A 22972-nucleotide genomic window follows, 5' to 3' on the forward strand; every position below is an offset into this window, starting at 1 on the left:
CAAATTGTGTGGCCCTCTTTAATTATTTTTTTTAAAATCCTTAGAATTCGGGACGTGCATTTAGCGAATTTTCATGGCCCCGCAAAGTTAACAACGTGTATGTTGCTTTAGGCGCGTTATTTAATATTTTTACCTTCTTAAACTCGGTGTGTCATATCATGTGACCCAAATCCAAATCCTAAAACGTTAAATAAAATGTGTTTTAGATTGTGGTGCATTTCATGTGACGCGATCCAAAGACACGTTTTAAAGACGTTCAATTTTTCTTAAATTAATTAAAAGCGGTAAATATTTTTTAAATTGCACTATAGGTTGAACATGTATTAAAATCAGATTAATAGGCCATTATATGGTTTAAGCGACCGTGCTAGAACCACGGAATCCGGGGGTGCCTAACACCTTCCCGGTTAACAGAATTCCTTAGTCAATAATTTCTGAGAATAACCTCAAAATCGATCATATCGAGCAGCAGGAGATCTGCTCTAGTCTCAAGACCACAGAAAGTAACCACACAAGACCGGTAGACCCGGTTCACCACCACAGAATCACCCACAGGGGTGGACACATGAACAGGAGCACCCAAGGGCTCAGGTGAAATAGCCAGGAAACGAGCAAACAGAGATGATACATAAGAATAAGTGGACCCTGGATCAAATAATACCGATGCATCTCTACCACTGACGGAGATAATACCTGTGATGACGGCATCTGAGGCCAATGCATCCGGCCTGGCTGGAAGGGCATAGAATCTAGCTGGAGCACCGGCTGTCTGGCCTCCACCTGACTGAGGAGTAGCTGGCTGACCTCTCCCTGTCTGGCCTCCACCTCTGGATCGGCCTCTACCACTCTGCCCTCCACCTCTAGGTGGCTGGGCCGCTGGTGCTGGAGTCATGGGCTGCTGCCCCTGCTGTACTGCCATGCCCCTAAGCCTGGGGCAGTATCTCCTCATGTGGCCTGGGTCACCGCACTCAAAACAACGTGGTGCGGCAACCTGTTGCCCTGATGACTGTCCCTGATGACTCGTAGACCCCGTGGGAGGAGCCTGAATAGCCGGTGGGCGATATGAAGTCTCTGGCATAGCACTGAAGTAGGGACCAGAAGAACTCTGAGGACCTGAATACCCACTGGAAGAACCCTGAATAGCTGGCGGGCGGTAGGAACTCTCTGGCATGGCACTGAAATAGGGGCTTGCTGGAGCACCCCGGGCGGGAGGTGGTGGTGCTGAAGATGGGGGCCTACTAGGCTGACCCCTCCCATACTGACCTCTGCCCCTAGCTGGGGCACCTTTGGGGCTCGACCGCTTCTGCGGTCTGGGGGCCGCATAGGCGGAATCGCTTCTGCGGTCCCTGGGCCGCTTTTGCGGTTTCCCCTGGCCTGCCCCTTCTCCGCTTCTGCGAACTATTGACCGCATCTGCGGTCCCGCTTCTGCGGTCCAAGAACCGCAGATGCAGTTATGACAGAAGCAGCAAGCTTCAGTCATTTTCCAAATTCTAACTTCACTCGATCCCCGCTCGTTTGACGTTCGAGGCTCCCGTGCCCCGCCCGAACATACCGACAAGTCTGAAATCACGAGGCGGACCTACTCGAATCCTCGAAACACTCAAAACAACGCTAAATCGGGGAATCAACCCCAAAACCAAATGAATCAAATCATTGAACTTCAAGTTCTAAATTCTCCTCCAACGGGTCAAAACGCCCTTAAACTACTCGGATTGACACCAAATTTTACGGGTAAGTCTTAACTAATATTTCGGACTTGTACCAAGTTTCGGAATCGTGATCCGATCACGATTCCTAGGAAAACAATGATTTCTTAGTTTATTTAAACCTTTGAAACTTTAACTTAACAATTTCACATAAAAATTCATTACTCGGGCTAGGGACCTCGGAATTCGATTCTGGGCATACGCCCAGGTCCCATATTTTCCCACGGACCCTCAGAAATTGCCAAATCACGATTCTGGGTCCGTTTTCACAAAATGTTGACCGAAGTCAAACTTGGCCTTTTTAAAGAAACTTAAAGAAGCAACTAGACTTATTCTTGCTCAAAACTCTTCTAACTTCCGAACCACCCATCCCCGCAAGTCATAAATTAGCATAAGCAAGTGCGGGAAGTCCTATTTAAGGGAACGGGGTTCAAAAATGCAAAACGATCGGTCGGGTCGTTACACCTTAGAACTCGGGACGTGCCATTTAGCAAATTTTCATGGCCTCCCGCAAAGTTAACAAGGCGTTAGTTGCTTTAGGCACGTTATTTAATAATTTTACCTTCTTAAACTCAGGTCTGCATTTCATGTGACTCAAATCCAAATCCTAAAACGTTGAATAAAATGTGTTTTAGATTGCGGGTGCATTTCATGTGACGCGATCCAAAGACACGTTTTAAACGACGTTCAATTTTCCTTAAAATTAATTAAAAACGGTAAATATTTTTAAAATTGCACTATAGGTTGAACATGTATTAAAATCAGATAATAGGCCAATTATGATGGTTTAAGCGACCGTGCTAGAACCACGGAATCCTGGGGTGCCTAACACCTTCCCCCGGGTTAACAGAATTCCTTAGTCAGAATTTCTGGTTCGCAAACTTCACATGAAAAAGTCGAAATTTTCCTCGATTTGGGATTGAAAATAAACCGGTGACTTGGAATTTCTGGTTCGCAGAGCTGTCACACCTCCTTTTTTACACACCACCCCGAAGGATAGTGTATAAGGGAGTTTTTTCACTTTAAGTGACATTATTCGAAATGGGATTATTTAATGATCAGAGTCGCCACTTGGGATCTGGATCGCAACCCCGAAATAACCCAGATAACAGAAAAAACATCAAAATAAGCTACCAAGATTCCTTCCTAAGTGAGGAGGGAATGACTTTTCAATTGCTAAGCTTGACATTTAGCCACAAATTTGCTCATCAGAATCACCATGGCCTTCTCCAATTTCAGTCGGCAAGTTCCCGAGAGGATTCTCATACTCCATGTCCATCACACTTTTAAATTTGGGATTCCTGAAACCAGGCGGCAAATGGACATCGAGGAACATATATAGATCCTTGAAGGCAATACTCTTCTGACCTACCAACCCTTGCATGTTTTTTCAGCCGTCGTTCTAAGCTTTTTACTCTTTGGGTCATTTCTTCCTGTGCCATCTTTCGGGCAGGCTTCTCAATGTTTGCAGGAAGATCAAACGAGTAGGAGTAGTACTCAGGAGAGTGATACTGCTCTTGCTGTGTAGCAAATTGTGACTCATAACGAGGCTGTCCTTGACCACTGGCCCATGCTTGACACATTTCGGTCATTTGTTGTCTCAGTATTCTATTTTTCTCAAACACAGTAGACTCTTGTTGAACCCTCTGACCCTGAGTCTCTTGAGCACTTGTAACAGCTTCGATGTCAGTTATCATTTTTCCTTGAATCTTGTGCAGTCTGCTTACCACAAACCGACCACCTCAACTTTCTTCACAATTCAAAACAAAACATGTTAGAATGGACTCAGTCAGTCCTTATTATTATCAACAATTTTTTCTTTTCTTCACTTTTTTTTCATTTTTTTTTGGTTGATCGAACCTGATGTGGGTTGCTTACGTATCGTGTGGGAACATGAATTAAATCTTGCGTAGTTCGGGAAGATTGGGAATTGAGTAAACTATCTCTTTTTTTTTCTTTTTATAAAACTCAGACCATGAAAGCTTTAAGGAAAAAGAAGGATATTTTTGATTTTTTTAATTATTTTTTTTTCTTTTGGAATTTTCTAAAAAAAATGCTTTAAATGAAGAAAGGGAATTTTTTTGGGATTTTTGATTTTGATTTTATTTTTTTTTTTGAAAGAAAGACTTCTAAAAATTCATTTGCTTTTGATTTGAACTTTGGGAATTTTAAAAGTAAAAAGAAAATATTTTTGTCCGAATTTTCATTTGTTTTCTCTTTTTCTAAAGAAGAAAGAAAATATTTTTGGATTTTGGATGTAACCTCTTAATTTTCGAAAGAGGGAATTTTTTAAGAAAAATATTTTGAATTTCTTAGCTTTTATTTATTTACAAAAGTACTTCTAAAGAAAAGCAAAAAAAATTTTTGGACTTCAATTTTTCAAAATTTTTATGGACATTTATGAAAGAAAGACATCTAAGGAGTATTTTTTTTTTATTTTTGTTTCTGATTTTTTTTGGATTTTTTTTTGAAAAATACTTCAAAATGAAGGAAACCCGTATTTTTGGATTTTGAATTTCATTGATTTTTTTTTTCGTATGAAAGACATTAGAAAGAAGGAAACCATTTTTTTTGAGTTTAAAAACTACTTTTACTTTCCTATTTTTTTTTTGAATTTTCTAAGGAAAGATTTTTTAAAGAAGGAACTAAAGGAAAATATTTTTGGATTTTTAAAAATTGGGGTCGGAACCGATGAGGTTTGCCTACGTATCTCACATCTGGTGAGAATCAGACCCGCGTAGTTCGGCCGATCTGACGGAACAGGGGAAACCATGACACTAGAAATTTTGGCTCATTTTGAATTGACTTTTTTTTTTCAAAATTTCAGCAGAGTTTCAGAATTTTCTAAATACTTACCTCTCACTCTTGGTTTTTCTTTTTCTTTTTTTTTTTGATTTTCTTTCAGGGAAGCCGGTCAACATGCAAGCCGAACAGACAGATATGCAAGTAGCACGTAAGATGCATCAGGATGGTCTTTTTACTTTGGGTACACCTGTCCTAGACAGACTCAACCCCTGTGTTGAGTCTCCTAAGTCAAATGCACGTGATGCAAACAAATGTTCCTACTAGGGATCCGGCATGAGGCTTTGTTATAATAGGTTTAAAACCTGGGTTTACTGTTCTAGACCTGGCTTACCCGAGCGGACAACTAGAGCCGAGGGGGGGCAGCGTACCGGGAATACAGAAGCTTCACCTGCTTTGCAACTTGTCCGAACCTCGTTCTAAAATGGCATAAGACTCTAGACAGAAGAGAAGTCACACGAAGTGCACCCTTCTCCATGATTTAGAAGACTCAGAGAGGGGAAGGGTTTCGTAGCAGTTTATATACAATTCACAGAATATCAAAGCGGTAAAAGCATTTAGCACATTAGGCTTAAACATGTAGGAAAATCAGATAATAAATAAAGCCAATCATAACAGCTATTCTAAGCTCGAATTCTTGAACCTTGAACCGAAATTCTGGGTTTGGGTCCCCAGCGGAGTCGCCAGAGCTGTCACACCTCCTTTTTACACACCACCCCGAAGGATAGTGTATAAGGGAGTTTTTCCAATTTAAGTGACATTATTCGGAATGGGATTATTTATTTATTTTTTGTTCAGAGTCGCCACTTGGGATAGTTTGTTTTCTGGTGTCCCAAGTCACCTGTTTATTTTAAATCCAGAATCGAGGAAAATTCGACTTTCCTTGTGAAGTCTGCGAACCAGAAATTCTGAATAAGGAATTCTGTTAACCCGGGGGAAGGTGTTATGCACCCCCGGATTCCGTGGTTCTAGCACGATCGCTTAAGCTGCTATAATTGGCCTATTATCTGATTTTAATACATGTTTTAGCCTATGGTACCATTTTTTGCCTCGCATGATTTACTCCTACAGGATTCTTAAAATTAGGATTTTTCTTTTAATTATTTGATTTTTAGGATTTAATTGCATAATTTTATGTTTATTTGCATTTCTGTGTGCATTTTTAATTTAACATAATTCATAAAAAATTACAAAAAAATACGCATTGCATTTAGGATTTAATTTTACATATTTTAGATTAATTAGTAATTAGGGTTTTACAAAAATACAAAAAATTGATTTATTTGCTTTGTTTAATTTTAGCTTTGAATTTTGTTTAGTTTTCCTTTAAATTGGTATTTAATTAATGGTGTTGATTATTAATTAGAGCTTAATATAATTTGGTAGGTTAATTTAGTTTTTTAGGTTTAATTTTAGTTTTGTTTTAATTTGAAAAGAAAAAGATAGAAGAAAAAGAAATAAAAGAAAAAGGTTTTTAAAGTTGGGCCAATCTCTGATTTAATACTCTAGCCCAGTCAAATTACCCCAGTACCCGCCCAAATTACCCCTGATCCCGGCCCAAACCCGCGTCAGTACCCGCTCTGATCCCCCCTTTTTATTGAAACGACCCTGTTTAGCTAAGGTTTAATCCCAGCCGTCGAGGTTTCTTGATCAGACGGCTGACAAGCTAGGTTGTTTTAATATATTAATGTCCAAACAAACCCCCTACCCCTTCCTCGTCTCCAAACCGTCCCCTGTAACGTCGCCCTAAGACCACCGTCTGCCGCCGCCGGAAATCGCCTATGGCGGCGGCGAATCTCCGATGACCACCAAAATTACACCAAACGTTCCCCTCCACCTCCTCGTCTCGAATCCATGACCAGCTTCCCTCAAAACTTACCCAAATCTCGAATCTTGGTTGGAAGTTAAGAACCCTAGCGCCGCCATAGTTTCTCCGGTGGTGGCGCCGCCTCTGATCAACCCCAAATTAACACCCCTTGACAACCATGACCCCCTCATCCCGTATACCTAGCCTATTTCCCTCAAATCACCCACAAACCCTTCGAACTTTAGATCAGAGAATTGAACCCTAATTTCAAAAGTTCCGGGCTCCAGTTTTGTTTAAAGATTTTGGTCGATTGTGATGTTATTCGTGTGTTCTTTTCAAGAACACACGATTAATGACATAGTCAACCAAAAATCCATCGGATTCATTCCTTCGTTCGTTTGAGTCTTAGTAAGTATTTTTCTTTCTTTCTTTTGTTTTTTTTATCTAGCTTTGGTTCTCCTCTGCATCTATTTCTTCGCCTGGTCTTTCTTCTTCATTTTTAGTTTCCCAGAAACTGTGTACTCGTTCTTCTTCATGAAAATTAGTCTTGCATTTTTTAGTATCTTTAGCTTGTTAGTTATTAATTTAGTTAGTTAATGAATGTTTTAGTTTAGATGGCTGCCCTGTTTGCATTTCCCTTATTTTTCAGACATTAACTAGGCCAGTGTTAGTTTGGAATTTTGGGATCTCTGACCCATTTAGAAGAAAAGGGCAAGCCCAATTGTGCAAATTGACCCATACCCGTTTAAGTCCAAGGTAAATACAGGGGTAATCAGGGGAAATATAGGTAGTCTAACTAGGGGAATCTTCAGGGTAACTAACTTAGAAGCTTCTAGCAGGGGTTTTTAACCAATTTCAGACTTTTAGGTAGTATAACTTGGAAAACAAGTCAGGATTTTAGGGACTTTTAAGCTAAAAACAGAAATTAAAAAGGACTAAAAGGGTAAAAACAAATCAGCAGGGCTGCCCTAATTGCTTGCCTATAAAGGCATACCCTTCTTGCCTTGCAAGTCAGATTTTAGAGCCAAAAGAATGGAGAGCCTACAGAGAAAAGAGCTGAAAATACATAGGAGAGATCAGATTTTAGGGATTTTAAGAGCTAAAACTACAAAAAATTTCACAGTTCTATTGAAATTCCAGAAAATCCTTTAAGTTTCCATTCTCAAATTATTCCTGAATAGCTGAAGGGGTAAAATGAGTTGAATCTGTGTGGGTATTCAGTTTGTTTGGTTCATTTTGGGTTGGATCTTCAATTACTGAACTTTGTTGACATTGCTGTGGGTTCAAACCTATTTTAAGTGATCGTTTCTGGGTTGATTTTGCTGTCCCTGTTACTGCTATTGCTGAACTTGCGGCCTCTTACTTCTTCCATGTTTCCTGCTTCCAGGTACTTTCCTTAGCTCATAATTGAGGATCGATTGCAGAACCTGTAATAGTTTGAAGTGTGTTGAATGAAGGCTACATTTAAGTTGATATCCCTGTTGCTTTACTTTCATTTTACATTTAGTACCTAGGTTCAGAACTATAGCTGTTGATTGGGCTTCCTTTTCCCTGAAACTTGTGTACGAAAGAGATTCTTATAAAAGTATTTCTTATGTGTATTGATAAACTGGACTGTGGACTTTGATTATGTAGATTCATTCTTGACTTCCTGTTTTGATTTTAGTTACTGTTAGTACTCTGCCATGTTATTCCTCTTGACTACATTTTATTTCGACTAGCTCATTTATGCTCCATGTTTGGTATGTCAATTAATGACATATTATAAACATTTGGAGCTCATGACAAAGCTGCAATCAGTGCTATCGTTTGTACTTGTGAATATTAGGCAGTACTGATTCTTTTCATTTTTGTTTGAGTTTGTTTGATTATGTGGGGGTTGACACATTCATTTATTGATAGCAATATAAATTAGCAGGTCATCAGTCCTATAGGAATCTGGTTGGATAATTTGTGTAGTCATAAATATTGGGTATGGTTGGGTTTTCAATTTCGATGAGTGTTTGACAAAATTGTTAAGTTATGAGGTTTCATTTCATATAAAGATTAGAATAGGTCTATATTTTGTAATAAAAGCTTACTAATTAATGTTTCGAAATTAAAGGGTCAGTTATCGAAAGCTTGTTTATTTCGTTAAATAACTCAGCAACCTATGAGTTCAGAGATTCGATCTTGAATTCCCTTCTTTTCAATTTTAATGCCTTAAATTTGGGGCCTGTTTGTTCTCAAAAAATAAAGCCTGCATCTGGGCTCAAGGCCAGGCCCAATAAAATTGGTGCCCTCATTCATGTGGTATTTCGCATGGCACCCAGGCCAGTTCCAGGCGTGAGCAACTTGAATTGGGCCCATCCTTGGGCCCATAGCTTTACAAGACTTGGATCACTTTTTCTTTCGAATTAATATTTTTAATGATTTAAATGTGAGCATTGGGCCTTCCAAGCTAGGCAGCAGATTTGAACTAAGGACCTTTTCAATAATTGAAATATGTCCTTGTTTGGGTCTGGGCTTGATCTCGGGGCTCAAATCTTCCTAAATGCTTCTGATGTTAGTCAATTTTAATTACGTAAACCCTTTAATTAGAATAGGAGTTGAGCCATAATAGATAATATTAGTTCATGGACTTTCCGAATATTAGTTAGGACATCCTTAAAAATAAAGTTGAGGTGCGCCGTGGCAAATAAAATTACAAATTGTGTGGCCCTCTTTAATTATTTTTTTTAAAATCCTTAGAATTCGGGACGTGCCATTTAGCGAATTTTCATGGCCCCCGCAAAGTTAACAACGTGTTAGTTGCTTTAGGCGCGTTATTTAATACTTTTACCTTCTTAAACTCGGGTGTGCATTTCATGTGACCCAAATCCAAATCCTAAAACGTTGAATAAAATGTGTTTTAGATTGCGGGTGCATTTCATGTGACGCGATCCAAAGACACGTTTTAAATGACGTTCAATTTTTCTTAAAATTAATTAAAAGCGGTAAATATTTTTAAAATTGGACTATAGGTTGAACATGTATTAAAATCAGATAATAGGCCAATTATGATGGTTTAAGCGACCGTGCTAGAACCACGGAATCCGGGGGTTCCTAACACCTTCCCCCTGGTTAACAGAATTCCTTAGTCAAAATTTCTGGTTCGAAGACTACACTTGGAAAGTCGAAATTTTCCTCGATTTGGGATTGAAAATAAACAGGTGACTTGGGACACCAGAAACAAACCTATCCCAAGTGGCGACTCTGATCATTAAATAATCCCATTTCGAATAATGTTACTTAAAGTGGAAAAACTCCCTTATACACTATCCTTCGGGGTGGTGTGTAAAAAAGGTGGTGTGACAGCTCTAGCGACTCTGCTGGGGATACAAACCCAGAATTTCGGTTCAGGGTTTAAGAATTCAAGCTTAGAATAGCTGTTATGATTGGCTTTATCTGATTTTCCTACATGTTTCATCCTAATGTGCTAAATGCTTTACCACTTTGATATTTGGTGAATTGTATATATAAACTGCTACGAAACTCTTCCTCTCTCTGAGTCTTCTACATCATGGAGAATGGTGCACTTCGTGTGACTTCTCTTCTATCTAGAGTCTTATCCAATTTTAGAACGAGGTTCGGACAAGTTGCAAAGCCGGTGAAGCTTCTGTATTCCCGGTACGCTGCCCCCCCCCCCCCCCCCCCCGGCTCGAGCTGTCCGCTCGAGTAAGCCAGGTCTAGAACAATAAACCCAGGGTTTAAACCTAGTATAACAAAGACTCATGCCGGATCCCTAGTAGGAACATTTGTTCGCATCACGTGCATTTGACTTAGGAGACTCAACACAGGTGTTGGGTCTGTTTAGGACAGGTGTACCTGAAATGAAAAGTCCATCCTGATGCATCCTACTTGCTACTTGTGCATTTATTTGCTTTGGATTTGCATGTTGACCGGCTTGGGAGAGAGTTGGAAAAGAGGATAGCAATGTTAGGGTTAAGTGAGTTAATCACCCGTTTTGAAAAACCAATACCCAAATGGTACTGAAACTCTGCCGAATTTTTGAGAAAATAAAAGAAAAAGAAAGGTTTTTGTTTTCAAAAATAGTTGGTTTTGTCAAATCTCACCGAACTACGCGGGTCTGATTCTCACCGGATGTGAGATACGTAGCAAACCTCATCGGTTCCGACCCCAATTTTGAAAAATCCAAAAATATTTTCCTTTAGTTCCTTCTTTAGAAATCTTTCCTTAGAAAATTAAAAAAAAAAGAAGTTTTTTTAAAACTCAAAAAAAGTAGTTTCCTTTTTTCTGAAGTCTTTCATATGCAAATAGAAATAAATAACAAAATCAAAAAAAAAAAATCAAACTCCAAAATACGCGTTTCCTTCATTTTGAAGTATTTTTTCAAAAAACAAAAATCCAAAAAAATCAGAAACAAAAAACCCAAAAATACTCTTTAGATGTCTTTCATTTGTAAATGTCCATAAAATTTTGAAAAATTGAAGTCCAAAATATTTTTGCTTTTCTTCAGAAGTGCTTTTGTAAATAAAGAAAAGCTCAGAAATTCAAAACAATTTTCCTAAAAAAAAAAGTCCCTCTTTCGAAAATTAAGAGGTTACATCTAAAATCCAAAAGTATTTTCTTTCTTCCTTAAAAAAAGAGAGAAAACAAATGAAAATTCAACCAAAAAATATTTTCTTTTTACTTTTGAAATTCCCAAAGTTCCAATCAAAAGAAAAGGAATTTTTAGAAGTCTTTCTTTCAAAATAAAAGAAAAAATCAAAAAATAAAAAAAAAATCAAAAAAGAATTAGAAAAGTATTTTCTTTCTTCTTTTAAAGCATTTCTTTCAAAAAATTCCAAAAAAAGAAGAAGAGAGAGTTAGTTTATTTGCTCTATTCTCGATCTCCCAGAACTACGCTCGGTCTGATTCATGAGGGGTCATGATACGTAATCAATCTCCATAGGATTCGACCATAACCAAAAGAAAGAAAAAAAGAGTGATAAAAAAAAGAGGCGATGAAAAATTATGAGAGAAAAAGGGCAAAAGAAAGGAAAAGCAAGGAAAAGAAAGAGTGAAATCAAAAGGAGGAAAATGGGAAAAAATAAGTAAAGCCGGGATGAAGCATGCAACTGTTGCAAAACATGTAGAAACCCATTTAACTGTATAGGTGCATCACACCCCAACGTGCGATTACCTATCTGTTATTTGTCTCAAACTAACCGTTTGCTGCTGTCAAATTCCAGTCCAGGTTTTATAGAAACGGTGGTTGGTTTTCCGTGGTAACCTAGCTTCACATCCATACTTTACTAGATCAAAGGGGAGTATCGGAATGTCTTCAGAAATCACCTTGCCAACAATCCCCATCGCAGATGATAGCCCAATCTCGGGCATCCCGACCTCAGAATCTGCAGCGGCTGAAGAGAACAGGGTCTTACGTCTTCGAGTCATGGAAATGTGGGATGCTTGGGCGAATGGAAGAGAGCCGCTAAGTGCTATCCCGGGATTCCCCGAACTGTTTCCTAGATCAGGGGGTACTTCAAATGTTCCAATCAATCATCCAAACACCCCACTGGGACAGCCCACCATGTCAGCTCATTTCGTGGGAACACCTTCTGAGGTTCGCCCCCAGGTGTTCATGTCCGGAGCAGCCTCCAATATCTTCACCGCTCCCCCGTGCTCAGCCACAACACAGCCTGCACTGCCTAGGCCCAATTTTGACCCTTCGGCCTTTACATTCCAAACACCCACCTTCCAAATAGAGCCTCCTCAGTTCCCCACTTATACTTATCCTCAGCCGCCTCAATTTGAGTTCACTGCGGGACAGGAAAAGACTCCCAAAACTCCCGAACAGGAAGAAATTGCAAGGAGGATGAGAAGCTTGGAGCAGAGCCTCAAGAACATATTTGAGTGGGCAGAAAAGTGTGTCCTATGCTGTTCTATGCATGTTCCCTCACGTCAACTTGCCTCTGGGATTCAAAACTCCAAAGTTTGAAAAGTACGATGGACATGGTGATCCTATTGCTCATCTTAAGAAATACTGCAATCAGTTACGAGGAGCCGGAGGAAAGGAAGAATTACTCATGGCTTATTTTAGAGAAAGTCTGGTTGGTATTGCCTCCGAGTGGTATATGGATCAAGATATATCTCGTTGGCACATCTGTGATAACCTCGCTAGAGACTTTGTCAGACAATTCCAGTACAACATAGACATTGCTCCAGACAGAAACTCACTGGCAAACTTGAAAAAGAAGTCCTCGGAGAGCTTCCGGGAGTACGCAATCAAATGACGTGAGCAAGCATCTAGAGTAAATCCTTCGATGGACGAGGTCGAAATGGTCACAGTGTTCCTCCAAGCTTAGGAAGCCGACTACTTCCAAAATATGATGTCAGCTATGGGTAAATCGTTCGCGGAAGCTATCAAAATCGGTGAAATGGTGGAAAATGGATTGAAAACAGGCAGAATCCTAAGCCAATCCGCTATTAGAGCAACATCCCAAGCCATTCAGGGTGGGTCTGGAGGAGTAGCAAAGGGCAAGAAGAGAGAAGAAACATCCATGGCAGCATCAGGTGCAAGAAGACACCGTGCTCCCAGATCCATGTTCCCAGAAAGAACCCCTCAGCATTATTACCCTCACCAGGACATGGCCTATGCTCCTCAGCCATACGCGGTCATGAATGCTCAACCTTTTGTCCGGCCTCAGCAACAAGCCAACCAGAACCAAGCTCCATTTCCTAGAAACCAGCCTCCTCACCAAAACCACTACGACCCCCATCCTCCACAAAATAACTTCCGTCCTCATGAACCACCCAGGAGGCCAAATTTTACACCAATCGGTGAATTCTACTCCAGTCTGTTTCCAAAGCTTGTCCAAATGGGTCTGCTGCAGCCCGTACCTCTAAACAGGCAAAACCCAGAATCACCCTCCTACCAACGGGGCACCCGATGCGCCTATCACTCAGGGGCTGAGGGGCATGATATAGAAAACTGTTGGACTTTGAAAAGAACCGTGGAGGATTTGATTGAACAGAGGAAGATAGTGTTAAGGGTCGAGGATATACCCAATGTGACCAACCCCCCACTGCCGGCCCACAACAACGGGCTGGTAATCGGAATGATCTGTGAAGATAAGGAATTTGACCCGGCATTGAAGGCCATCATCGCCATTGCTGATGTAGAGAGGAAACCAAAAACTTCCCCAAAGCAAGACGAAGGGGAGAAAAAGAACAAAACCGCCCACTCAAAATCAGAGAAGAAAATTGAAGCAGGAACTGGGGCAGCACCCGCCAAAGATGCTGTACTCTATGTCCCTCGGGGCCGCAAGGAAAAGCAGATGACTTTGAGTCCTCCTAGGAGATTTGAACTGAACAAGGCGACCCAAATGTACATGCCCAAGGGAGCTTATGTGGTGCGGGGGTCAATTAATCCGCCAAGGCTGAGTGAGCCCGTGGTTATTGGCCGCGCGCCACAGAGGCCCATGACAGATCCTACAACGGTGCCTTGTAACTACCATAAAACAGTGGTGACCTATAAGGGCAAAGAAATCTCAGGAGAAGTTCAAGAAAATAACCCAACTGAAAAGTATTTCAATTTGGAAGAGGTGAACAATGCCACTAGGAAGCGCTTCCCATCTAAGAAGCCCATGAGTGCTGAAGAAGCGGAGGCCTTCTTTCAAAATATGAAAATGGCAGATTATGAAGTGATTGACCAGCTTCGAAAATCTCCCGAACAAGTCTCCTTATTATCTCTATTGATGAGCTCCACCAAACATCAGAAAGTATTGATCAAAACCCTTAACGAAGCATATGTGCCTGTCGAGAATTCTGTAGAGCAGTTGGAGAGAATGGCAGAATGATTTTTCGCAATTAACCAGATCTCCTTCAGCAAAAATGACTTGCCCCCAGAAGGGGCCGCATATAACAAAGCCATGCACCTAACAGTCAAATGCGAAGGGTACTATGTGAAAAGGGTTATGGTGGACGGAGGTTCTGGGGGTAGACATCTGCCCACTCTCCACTTTACAGCGCATGGAAATTGGGACTGAAAGAATCTGACCCAACAATGTCTGCGTACGAGCCTTCGATGGTATAAAAAGGAACACGATTGGAGAGATCGATCTAATTCTGACCATCGGCCCAGTAGACTTTGAAGTAACCTTCTAGGTTCTAGACATGGACACCTCCTACAACCTTCTTTTAGGGAGGCCATGGATCCATGCAGCGGGGGTTGTGCCCTCTACTCTTCATCAGATGGTAAAGTTCGAGCATGAGGATCAAGAGATCGTGGTCCACGGGGAAGATGAGCAATCAATTTATTGGGACCCATCAGTCCCATGTCTTGAAGCAAGAGAGGGGAGTGAGCATATAGTTTATCAGGCCTTTGAAGTTGTGGTGGCAGACCAGTACGAAGAGGGAAACCCTTGCCCCCAACCCTTCCTTTCCAATGCATCAATCATGGTGGCCAAAGAAATGATCCGACATGGCTTCAAGCCAGGGAAGGGACTTGGGAAATCCTTGCAAGAAATAGCTGAACCAGTTACCCTGCCCGCCACTGAGAAGTTCTTCGGGGTAGGCTTCCGACCTACTTCAGATTATATAAAATGGGTAGACGACAGAAAGAATGATGGATGGGTTTTGCCTCAACCACTGCCACATTTGTACGAGACATTTGTCAAGCCAAAATACAATGAAGAAGTGGAGGATGAGGCCTTTATGGCCGAAGAGATTGAAGAGATCTGTGGGGTAATGAGAAAGATACTATATGAAACCCACATGGTACAGTCAGGAGAGGGCTCAAGCACCGCTGAGGTGATGTATATGGGACCTAACACCAAGCTGCAGAATTGGAAGGCTACGCCATTCCCAATCAGGCGGGAGTCCCGGTAGACCTATCCTGCCACTTTTTCTGCATCGCGAGTTATTCCAGAGTGTAACTCGGATGATTTCTTTAGTTTCTTGTCTTTTAATTTCCAAATGTAAACCCTGTTATCTTCAAATTCCAAGAAATGAAATCAATATTTCATCGTTGATCTTTCTTTATTCTTTCTGATTTTGCCATTTTTTCTCTTTTATTTCTTCTTTCAGTTCTAATAATGCGGCTTTAAATAACATGACATGCTTGCGGACTTCATGCCCAGATTCCAAAACGCTGTCAGACTTCGAAATAATGAATCAAGAGTCGAAATGCAAAGAAGATAAGTTTGAGGAAATGAATCAAAGAGTTGGAACAGCTGAAGGAAAATTGCTTCCAGAATGGAAAGTTCCATACATTGCAACAAGAGTATTGCCAAAAGAGTGTGTTGTACTTGGGACACATCGAAGGAAATGATCCCGAAGCAGCTGTGAATGCGGATGCAGTAAAAAGGTACTATGTTTAGGCTTTCTGCAACAATGACTTTGTTCAATTGGGATGACGAAGGCTTTCATTCTCGCTACCCAAACACTACCAGCCCTTTGCAAACCCTTTGAGCCGACTCTCATTCTTTGATTACCCTCTTTGAAACCTGAAAGTGTTATTGAAAAATGAAATGAAAAAAAAAGAGAAAAAGAGAAATATAAAAAAAAAGAAGAAGAAAAGGCAAAGAAAATGGAAAAAAAAAGAAAAAAAAGAAGAGAAGAGATGAAAAAAAGAGAGAGGAAAAAGAAAAAGAAATGAAAAATGAAAAAGAAAGAAAAAGAAAACAAAACAAAACAGAAGAAAAAAAGAAAACCAAAAACAAATGTTTCCCTGAACTACGTTTGACTTGATTCCGAAAGGATACGTAGGCAGCCTCTCTCTGGGGTTCAGTCACACCAAAACAAAAATCCCAATTCTCCCAAAAGTGAAACTGGGGCAGATGATATAATGGCTCAGCAATGAGCCCACCAGAACGGTTCCAAAGTTGTAATTCCATCCAGATTCTTTTTACCCAAACATTGTCCAAGTCCTTCTGATCAATTGGCAAAGGCATTGGAATCGAAAAACACTATTGTTGGAATCTGATGCAATCAAACTGAGAAAAATAAAATGAGAGAGTCTTATCGGTGAAAACCTACGGGCACCATAAGGCGACGGTGAGTAGAGAAATTGAAAATGAGAGAGTCCGTTTAGTGAAAACTTGTAAAGAGCACTATAGGGCGATGGTGAGAAGAGAAATGAGAGAGGTCGATTGGCAAAAACCCGCAAAGGGCACCGTTGGCCGAAGAGAAGACATCTCCCACCACTAAAAGAGTCCTGGCAAGATTCCCTGGTTTTGAAACGTGGGTCAATGAGTCTATGAGAAGTTGGGAAAGTTTGTGCGGGTCAGGCATCCAGTCCAAGAAGCATGTCATGTCTATTTGAAACCTGCATCCACCCCAGATAAGTCCTTCCTTCCTCTCGAAAGGGACACTTCTCTTTAAATTTATTTTCTTGCCTTTTGTTTACTTTTCCTTGAATCCCTTTCGGTCTAACTCTGTTCCCGAAACTAATACAAAGAAAAGGTGGCAAGATTGGTGTTACAGGGCTCTGCCTAGCAAAAGCTAATGAAAAGTACCCAACATCAGCGGGTGCGTCAGGCCAATCCCGACTGGCCATGATGGTTGATGCTCTAAAATCAAAGCTATTGAAAAGGAAACGAAAGTCAAGGACAAAGGTCCTAAAGGCAGAATAAAGTAAAAGGGTCGAAGCCCCACGCGGGCGAGTTGTCATGAAAATTTAAAAGTTGAGCTCTTCGATTTGCGAGAGAGATTAATCTTCAAAACCAGAAAGCAGTAGAGGTTCTCAACAGAAGTTGGGCCGAGGTCAAGCAATTCGGACGACCAAGGCCACAAAACCAACCACCGTTTCAAATTAACAATTGTTCTTTCTTTGAAAATTTGAAACAGGTGCAATTCAAGCAACCGTGCAAAAAGCAAGTGCAACCTGAAAGGAAAAGAAATGCGAAAATGCCGAAAAAGCTTTGCAGCGGGGAACCAACCAAAAAGGAGGTTTCCCCCAAATTCTTTCTTGCATTTTCTACTAAAAAAAATCCAAAATCATGGTAGCATAGGGCCCCATTCCCTAGATATCTCGGCATAACCCGCGTATCTCCTTGGCATAACCTAAGGAGCCTTTTTTCTTTCTTATCCCGGCATAACCCGCGGATCTCCCTGGCATAACCCAATGAGCCTTTTTTCTTTCAATCCCGGCATAACCCGTGGACCTCCCTGGCATAACCCAAGGAGCTTTTTTCTTTCTTATCCCGGCATAACCTGCGGATCTCCCTGGCATAACCCAAGGAGCCTTTTTTCTTTCTGATCCCGGTATAACCCGCGGATCTCCCTGGCATAACCCAAGGAGCTTTTTTCTTTCAATCCTGGCATAACCTGTGGACCTCCCTGGCATAACCCAAGGAGTGTTTTTCTTTCAATCCCGGCATAACCCGTGGACCTCCCAGGCATAACAAAGGAGCCTTTTTCTTTCTTATCCCGGCATAACCTGGGGACCTCCCTGGCATAACCCAAGGACCCTTTTTCTTTTATCCCGGCATAACCCGTGGACCTCCCTGGCATAATCCAAGGAGCTTTTTTCTTTCTTATCCCGGCATAACCCGCGGACCTCCATGGCATAACCCAAGGAGCTTTTTTCTTTCTTATCCTGGCATAACCCGCGGATCTCCCTGGCATAACCCAAGGAGCCTTTTTTCTTTTATCCCGGCATAACCCGTGGACCTCCCTGGCATAACCCAAGGACCTTTTTCTTTTATCCCGGCATAACCCGCGGACCTTCCCGGCATAAGCCGAGGACCCTTTTTTTTTTCTTNGCGGCTTTAAATAACATGACATGCTTGCGGACTTCATGCCCAGAGCCAACTACGTTGTCTAATTGTGAAATAATGAACCAAGAACCGGAATATGATGAAGAAGAGGCTTTTAGGGAAATAAATCGAGAATTGGAACAGTTTGAAAATAAACCTAAGCCAAACTTGAATGATACTGAGCCGGTTAACTTGGGAACTTCCGAAGAGATCCGGGAAACCAAAATAAGCATTCACACGGATGAGAAAACTCGGGATGCAATAATCCAACTCTTGTTTGAGTTTAAAGATGTGTTTGCTTGGTCATATGACGACATGCCAGGGCTGAGTGTTGATTTAGTGGTTCATAAGTTGCCAACTTACCCCGATTGCCTTCCGGTCCAACAAAAGCAGAGAGAGTTTAAAACTGACATCAGTGATAAGATCAAAGAAGAAATCACGAAACAGCTGAAAGCAGGGGTAATCCGAGTGGTCCGGTACACTACATGGTTGGCCAATGTAGTCGCAGTTCCAAAGAAAGATGGAAAGACCCGGGTGTGTGTGGATTACAGAGATTTGAACAAGGCAAGTCCCAAAGACAATTTCCCTTTGCCCAACATCCACATCCTTGTTGATAACTGCACCAAACATGAGATACAATCCTTCGTGGATTGTTACGCAGAATATCACTAGGTGTTAATGAATGAAGAAGACACAGAGAAAACAGCTTTTACCACACCTTGGGGTACATACTGTTACAGGGTCATGCCATTTGGTCTGAAGAATGCTGGGGCAACCTACATGAGGGCCATGACCGCCATTTTCCATGATATGATACACCAAGAGATAGAGGTGTATGTGGATGACATGATTATCAAATCCAAAACCCAGGACGATCACGTTCCGGACCTGAGAAAATTCTTTGAACGGGTTCGCAAATTGTAAGCACGTGATTTTTGCCCTATATGAAATACTCCTATAAAATCCAAGAAGATAGATTTTTTTTATAATTATTTACCATTTTTAGGAATTTTTATAGATTTCATTAATAGGTTGCATTTTTTCTTGCATGTTTAATTTTATTTAAATAAAAAAAAATACCAAAAATGTCGCGCATTGAATTTAGGATCTAGTTTTTATATTTTAAGAATTAATCAGTAATTATTTGCTTTATAAAAATTCGAAAATCACAAAAAATGCTTCATTTTTACACTTTTTCCTTTTATTAATTTAGGATTAAGTAGCTTTTATAATTAGTATAATTCTATATTTTTAGGATTCTTAATTCTAGGGCTTTTAATTAAAAAAAAGAGAGAGAGAGAGAGATATAAAAAGAAAATTGGGAATAAAAAAGAAGAATTGGAAGAACCTTCTCCCACATGAGACTTTCCCCCCAAAAATATTTCCCCAAAAATATTCCCTACATAAGACCTTCCCCCCAAAATATTACCCACATAAGACCTTCCCCCAAAAATATTTCCCCCCAAGATATTCCCCTAGATAAGACCTTCCCCAAAAATACTCCCCAACACAACACCCCCTACACATTATCACATTTTTCCATATACATCAGATCCCTAACAAAAGAAGCGCAGCTGCTCCCCTATTTTCTTCATCTTCTCAATTGAAGACCACCCAGCAACGACTGACCTCCCTTTCTCCATAATAAGCACCTACTAGACACAAAATCGTTCGTTGGCAAACACATATCAATACCTTCGCTCTGTTCCAGATTTCTTACCTCAACATTGTAAGCCGCGGTCAGCTCGTCAAGATTACTGGGGAAATATTCTATATTGTTCTCCTAGACTACAAGAAAGTGATTTTCATCCGAAATTGAAGCTGTTTGTTGCTGCTCTATTGCTTGAACCTGCTGATTTTTTTGTTGTTGCTTCTTCTAGCACAAGTCTGTCTGGTTTAGCCTTTATTTGGCTATTTGAAGCTTGTTTCGTTTCGAGTTTTCTAGGTACACTACTGAAACTTGCACTATCTATTTAATGAGTGATTATTTTTAATTGAATCTCAACTTGTTATTGCTCTGAATATTATTCAATAGATCTGGAAATTGATTTCATAGGTGTTCAACTCATTGATGAACAACATGCCTGAAAAATAGTCCCTCTTAATTTTAAATTGGTTGCGCGTTCAACTAACAGTGATTCATTATTGTTATCTATAATTTTGGTTTGAAGTTTATGGTCAAACTTGAACCGTCTTTGCTTTTAACAATCTGAAATGCAGATCGCTATCACTGCTTCTTCAAAAATGAGAAACAATTTGATAAAACCCCCCACCTTAGAAATAGACCACATTTATTGGCATCAGAAGCTGAAGTCAGTTAAAGGCTGCAAATTTGGGTGGCAAACAAAGATTAAATACCACACTACGCAGGGGGTGTGTAATCATGGCAAAATATTAAACAAGTAATTTTCATAGTGTGATGTTGGTTGAGTAATTAAGAATTAACGTTCTGGAAACAAGTTTTGTTGTTGATTGCACATTTGATGAGTCAAACTATTTTTATTTATTTATTTAATCTCCTATAACATTTTCTAAATATTCTTTTCATATGTATTCTGTGCCTTCTTTAAAATTTTAGTAAGTTATGATTTTTAGATGCTTTTTTTCTTTAGGACAGAAGAAATTTGACTTCTAGTAGTATATGAAATGTGCTTGAAGAAATAGAAAATGCCAGCATGAAAAAGAGAGGATAATATATACCCCTTTTTCTTGAAATAGTTTGAGGTGTGCCATGTCGAATAAAATTCCAAAACCCATGGCCCTCATTTTATTAATTTTTAATCCTTAGAATTCGGGACGTGCTATTTAGCGAATGTTCATGGCCTCCCGCAAAGTTATCAACACGTTAGTCTCCTTAGGCGCGTATTTTAATAACCTACCTTCCTAAATACGGGTGTGCATTTCATGCGACCCAAATCCAAATCCAAAAACGTTGAATAAAAATGTGTCGAGGATCCGGGTGCATTTCATGTGACGTGATCCGAAAATATATTTTTTAGACGACGTTCACTTTCATAAAAAAAATTAACTAAAAAGCGGCAAATAATCTTTAAAATGCACTATAGGTTGGAGCATGTACAAAAAATTAGATTTTAGCCATTTATAATAATTTAAGCGACCGTGCTAGAACCACGGGATCCGAGGGTGCCTAACACCTTCCCTCGGGTCAACAGAATTCCTTATTCAGAATTTTTGGTTCGCAGACTCCAATTGGGAAGTCGAAATTTTCCTTCATTTGGGATTTAAATTAAATCGGTGACTTGGGACACCAAAAGCCAATCCTTTCCCAAGTGGCGACTCTAAAAATAAATAAATAATCCCATTTCGAATAATGTCACTTTAAATGGAAAAACTCCCTTATACATTATCCTTCGGGGTAGGTGTGTAAAAAGGAGGTGTGACACAAATATGATTTGAAGCTGAACCCAACCAAATGTACGTTTGGAGTCCCATCGGGCAAACTTTTGGGCTTTATAGTCAGCCGGAGAGGTATTGTGTTATATCCAACAAAGATAAAATCTATCCGGGATTTGCCTCCTCTGAAAATCAAGAAAGATGTGATGAGATTGTTGGGCAGATTGAACTATATCAGCCGGTTCATTGCTCAGTTGACATCCACGTGTGAACCCATATTCAAATTGTTGAAGAAAGATACGGAAATCAAGTGGACGAATGAATGTCAGGAAGCTTTAAATAAGATCAAAGAGTATCTGTCCAATCCACCGGTCTTGGTCCCACTTGAACCAGGGAGGCCTCTATTCTTGTACCTGACAGTCTTAGGAAAACTCTTTTGGCTGTGTCCTCGGGCAACATGATGTAACTGGAAAGAAAGAGCATGCAATCTACTATCTGAGCAAGAAGTTTACCAGCTATGAAGCTAAGTATACTCTGTTGGAAAGAACCTGCTGTGCCTTAACTTGGGTCGCTCAGAAGTTGAGACATTATCTACAAGCCTACACAACTTACCTTATAACCAGGTTGGATCCTTTGAAATACATATTCCAGAAACCAATGCCCACGGGAAGGTTAGCGAAGTGGCAGATCCTGCTCACTGAATTTGGCATAGTCTACGTCACTCGTACGGCAATGAAAGCCCAGGGGTTGGCGGATCATTTGGCTGAAAATCCGGTTGATGATGAGTACCAACCTTTGAACACTTACTTCCCAGATGAAGAGGTAAACTCAGTCAAGGCAATATCCGAGGATACTACTGCTTGGAAGATGTTCTTTGATGGAGCAGTAAATGAAAAAGGTGTGGGAATTGGGGCAGTCTTGATCTCACATACTGGACAGCATTACCCAGCCACAGCTCGGCTTCGGCTTTTCTGCACAAACAACACTGACCGAGTATGAAGCCTGCATCATGGGTATAAACAAGGCAATCGAGCAGGATGTCGAAGAGTTGTTGATTATGGGGGACTCAGATCTGATTATCCGGCAAGCCCAGGGAGAGTGGGAAACCCGAGATGTTAAACTTATTCCCTATCGGCAACATGTGGAAGATCTTAGCAAGCGATTCAATTCAATAGAGTTCAGGTACATCCCTCGTTGTCACAATGAACTAGCTGATGCACTCGCCACTTTAGCCTCGATGTTGCCCTACCCAGGCATTGCCCACATTGATCCATTGGAAATCCAAATTAGGGAAAGGCATGGTTACTGTAATACAGTTGAGGCAGAACCAAATATTTAGCCATGGTATCATGACATCAAAAGATTTCTGAAAACTAAAGAATACCCCGAGCAAGCCAGTGGAGACCAAAAGAGAACCATTAGATGGCATGCAAGTGGTTTCTTCTTAAGTGGTGATGTCTTGTACAAAAGGACCCCGGATCTCAACTTATTAAGAAGTGTTGACGCCGAAGAGGCCGGAAGGATCATGCATGAAGTACACGGACCCCACATGAACAGATATGTTTTTGCAAAGAAAATCC

General features: G+C 40.6%; 1 protein-coding gene across 1 annotated transcript; it reads left to right on the forward strand.

Annotated features, from left to right (window-relative positions):
• Positions 1–12677: 12677 nt before the first annotated feature.
• LOC109236474 lies at positions 12678–14138 on the forward strand. Its single transcript, XM_019402656.1, has 2 exons — positions 12678–12929; positions 13173–14138. Exons 1-2 carry the CDS (start codon positions 12678–12680, stop codon positions 14136–14138), a joined length of 1218 nt encoding a protein of 405 aa, XP_019258201.1.
• The last annotated feature ends 8834 nt before the right edge of the window (positions 14139–22972 follow it).

This window comes from Nicotiana attenuata, unplaced genomic scaffold (assembly GCF_001879085.1).
Source record: "Nicotiana attenuata strain UT unplaced genomic scaffold, NIATTr2, whole genome shotgun sequence".
Taxonomy (NCBI): domain Eukaryota; kingdom Viridiplantae; phylum Streptophyta; class Magnoliopsida; order Solanales; family Solanaceae; genus Nicotiana; species Nicotiana attenuata.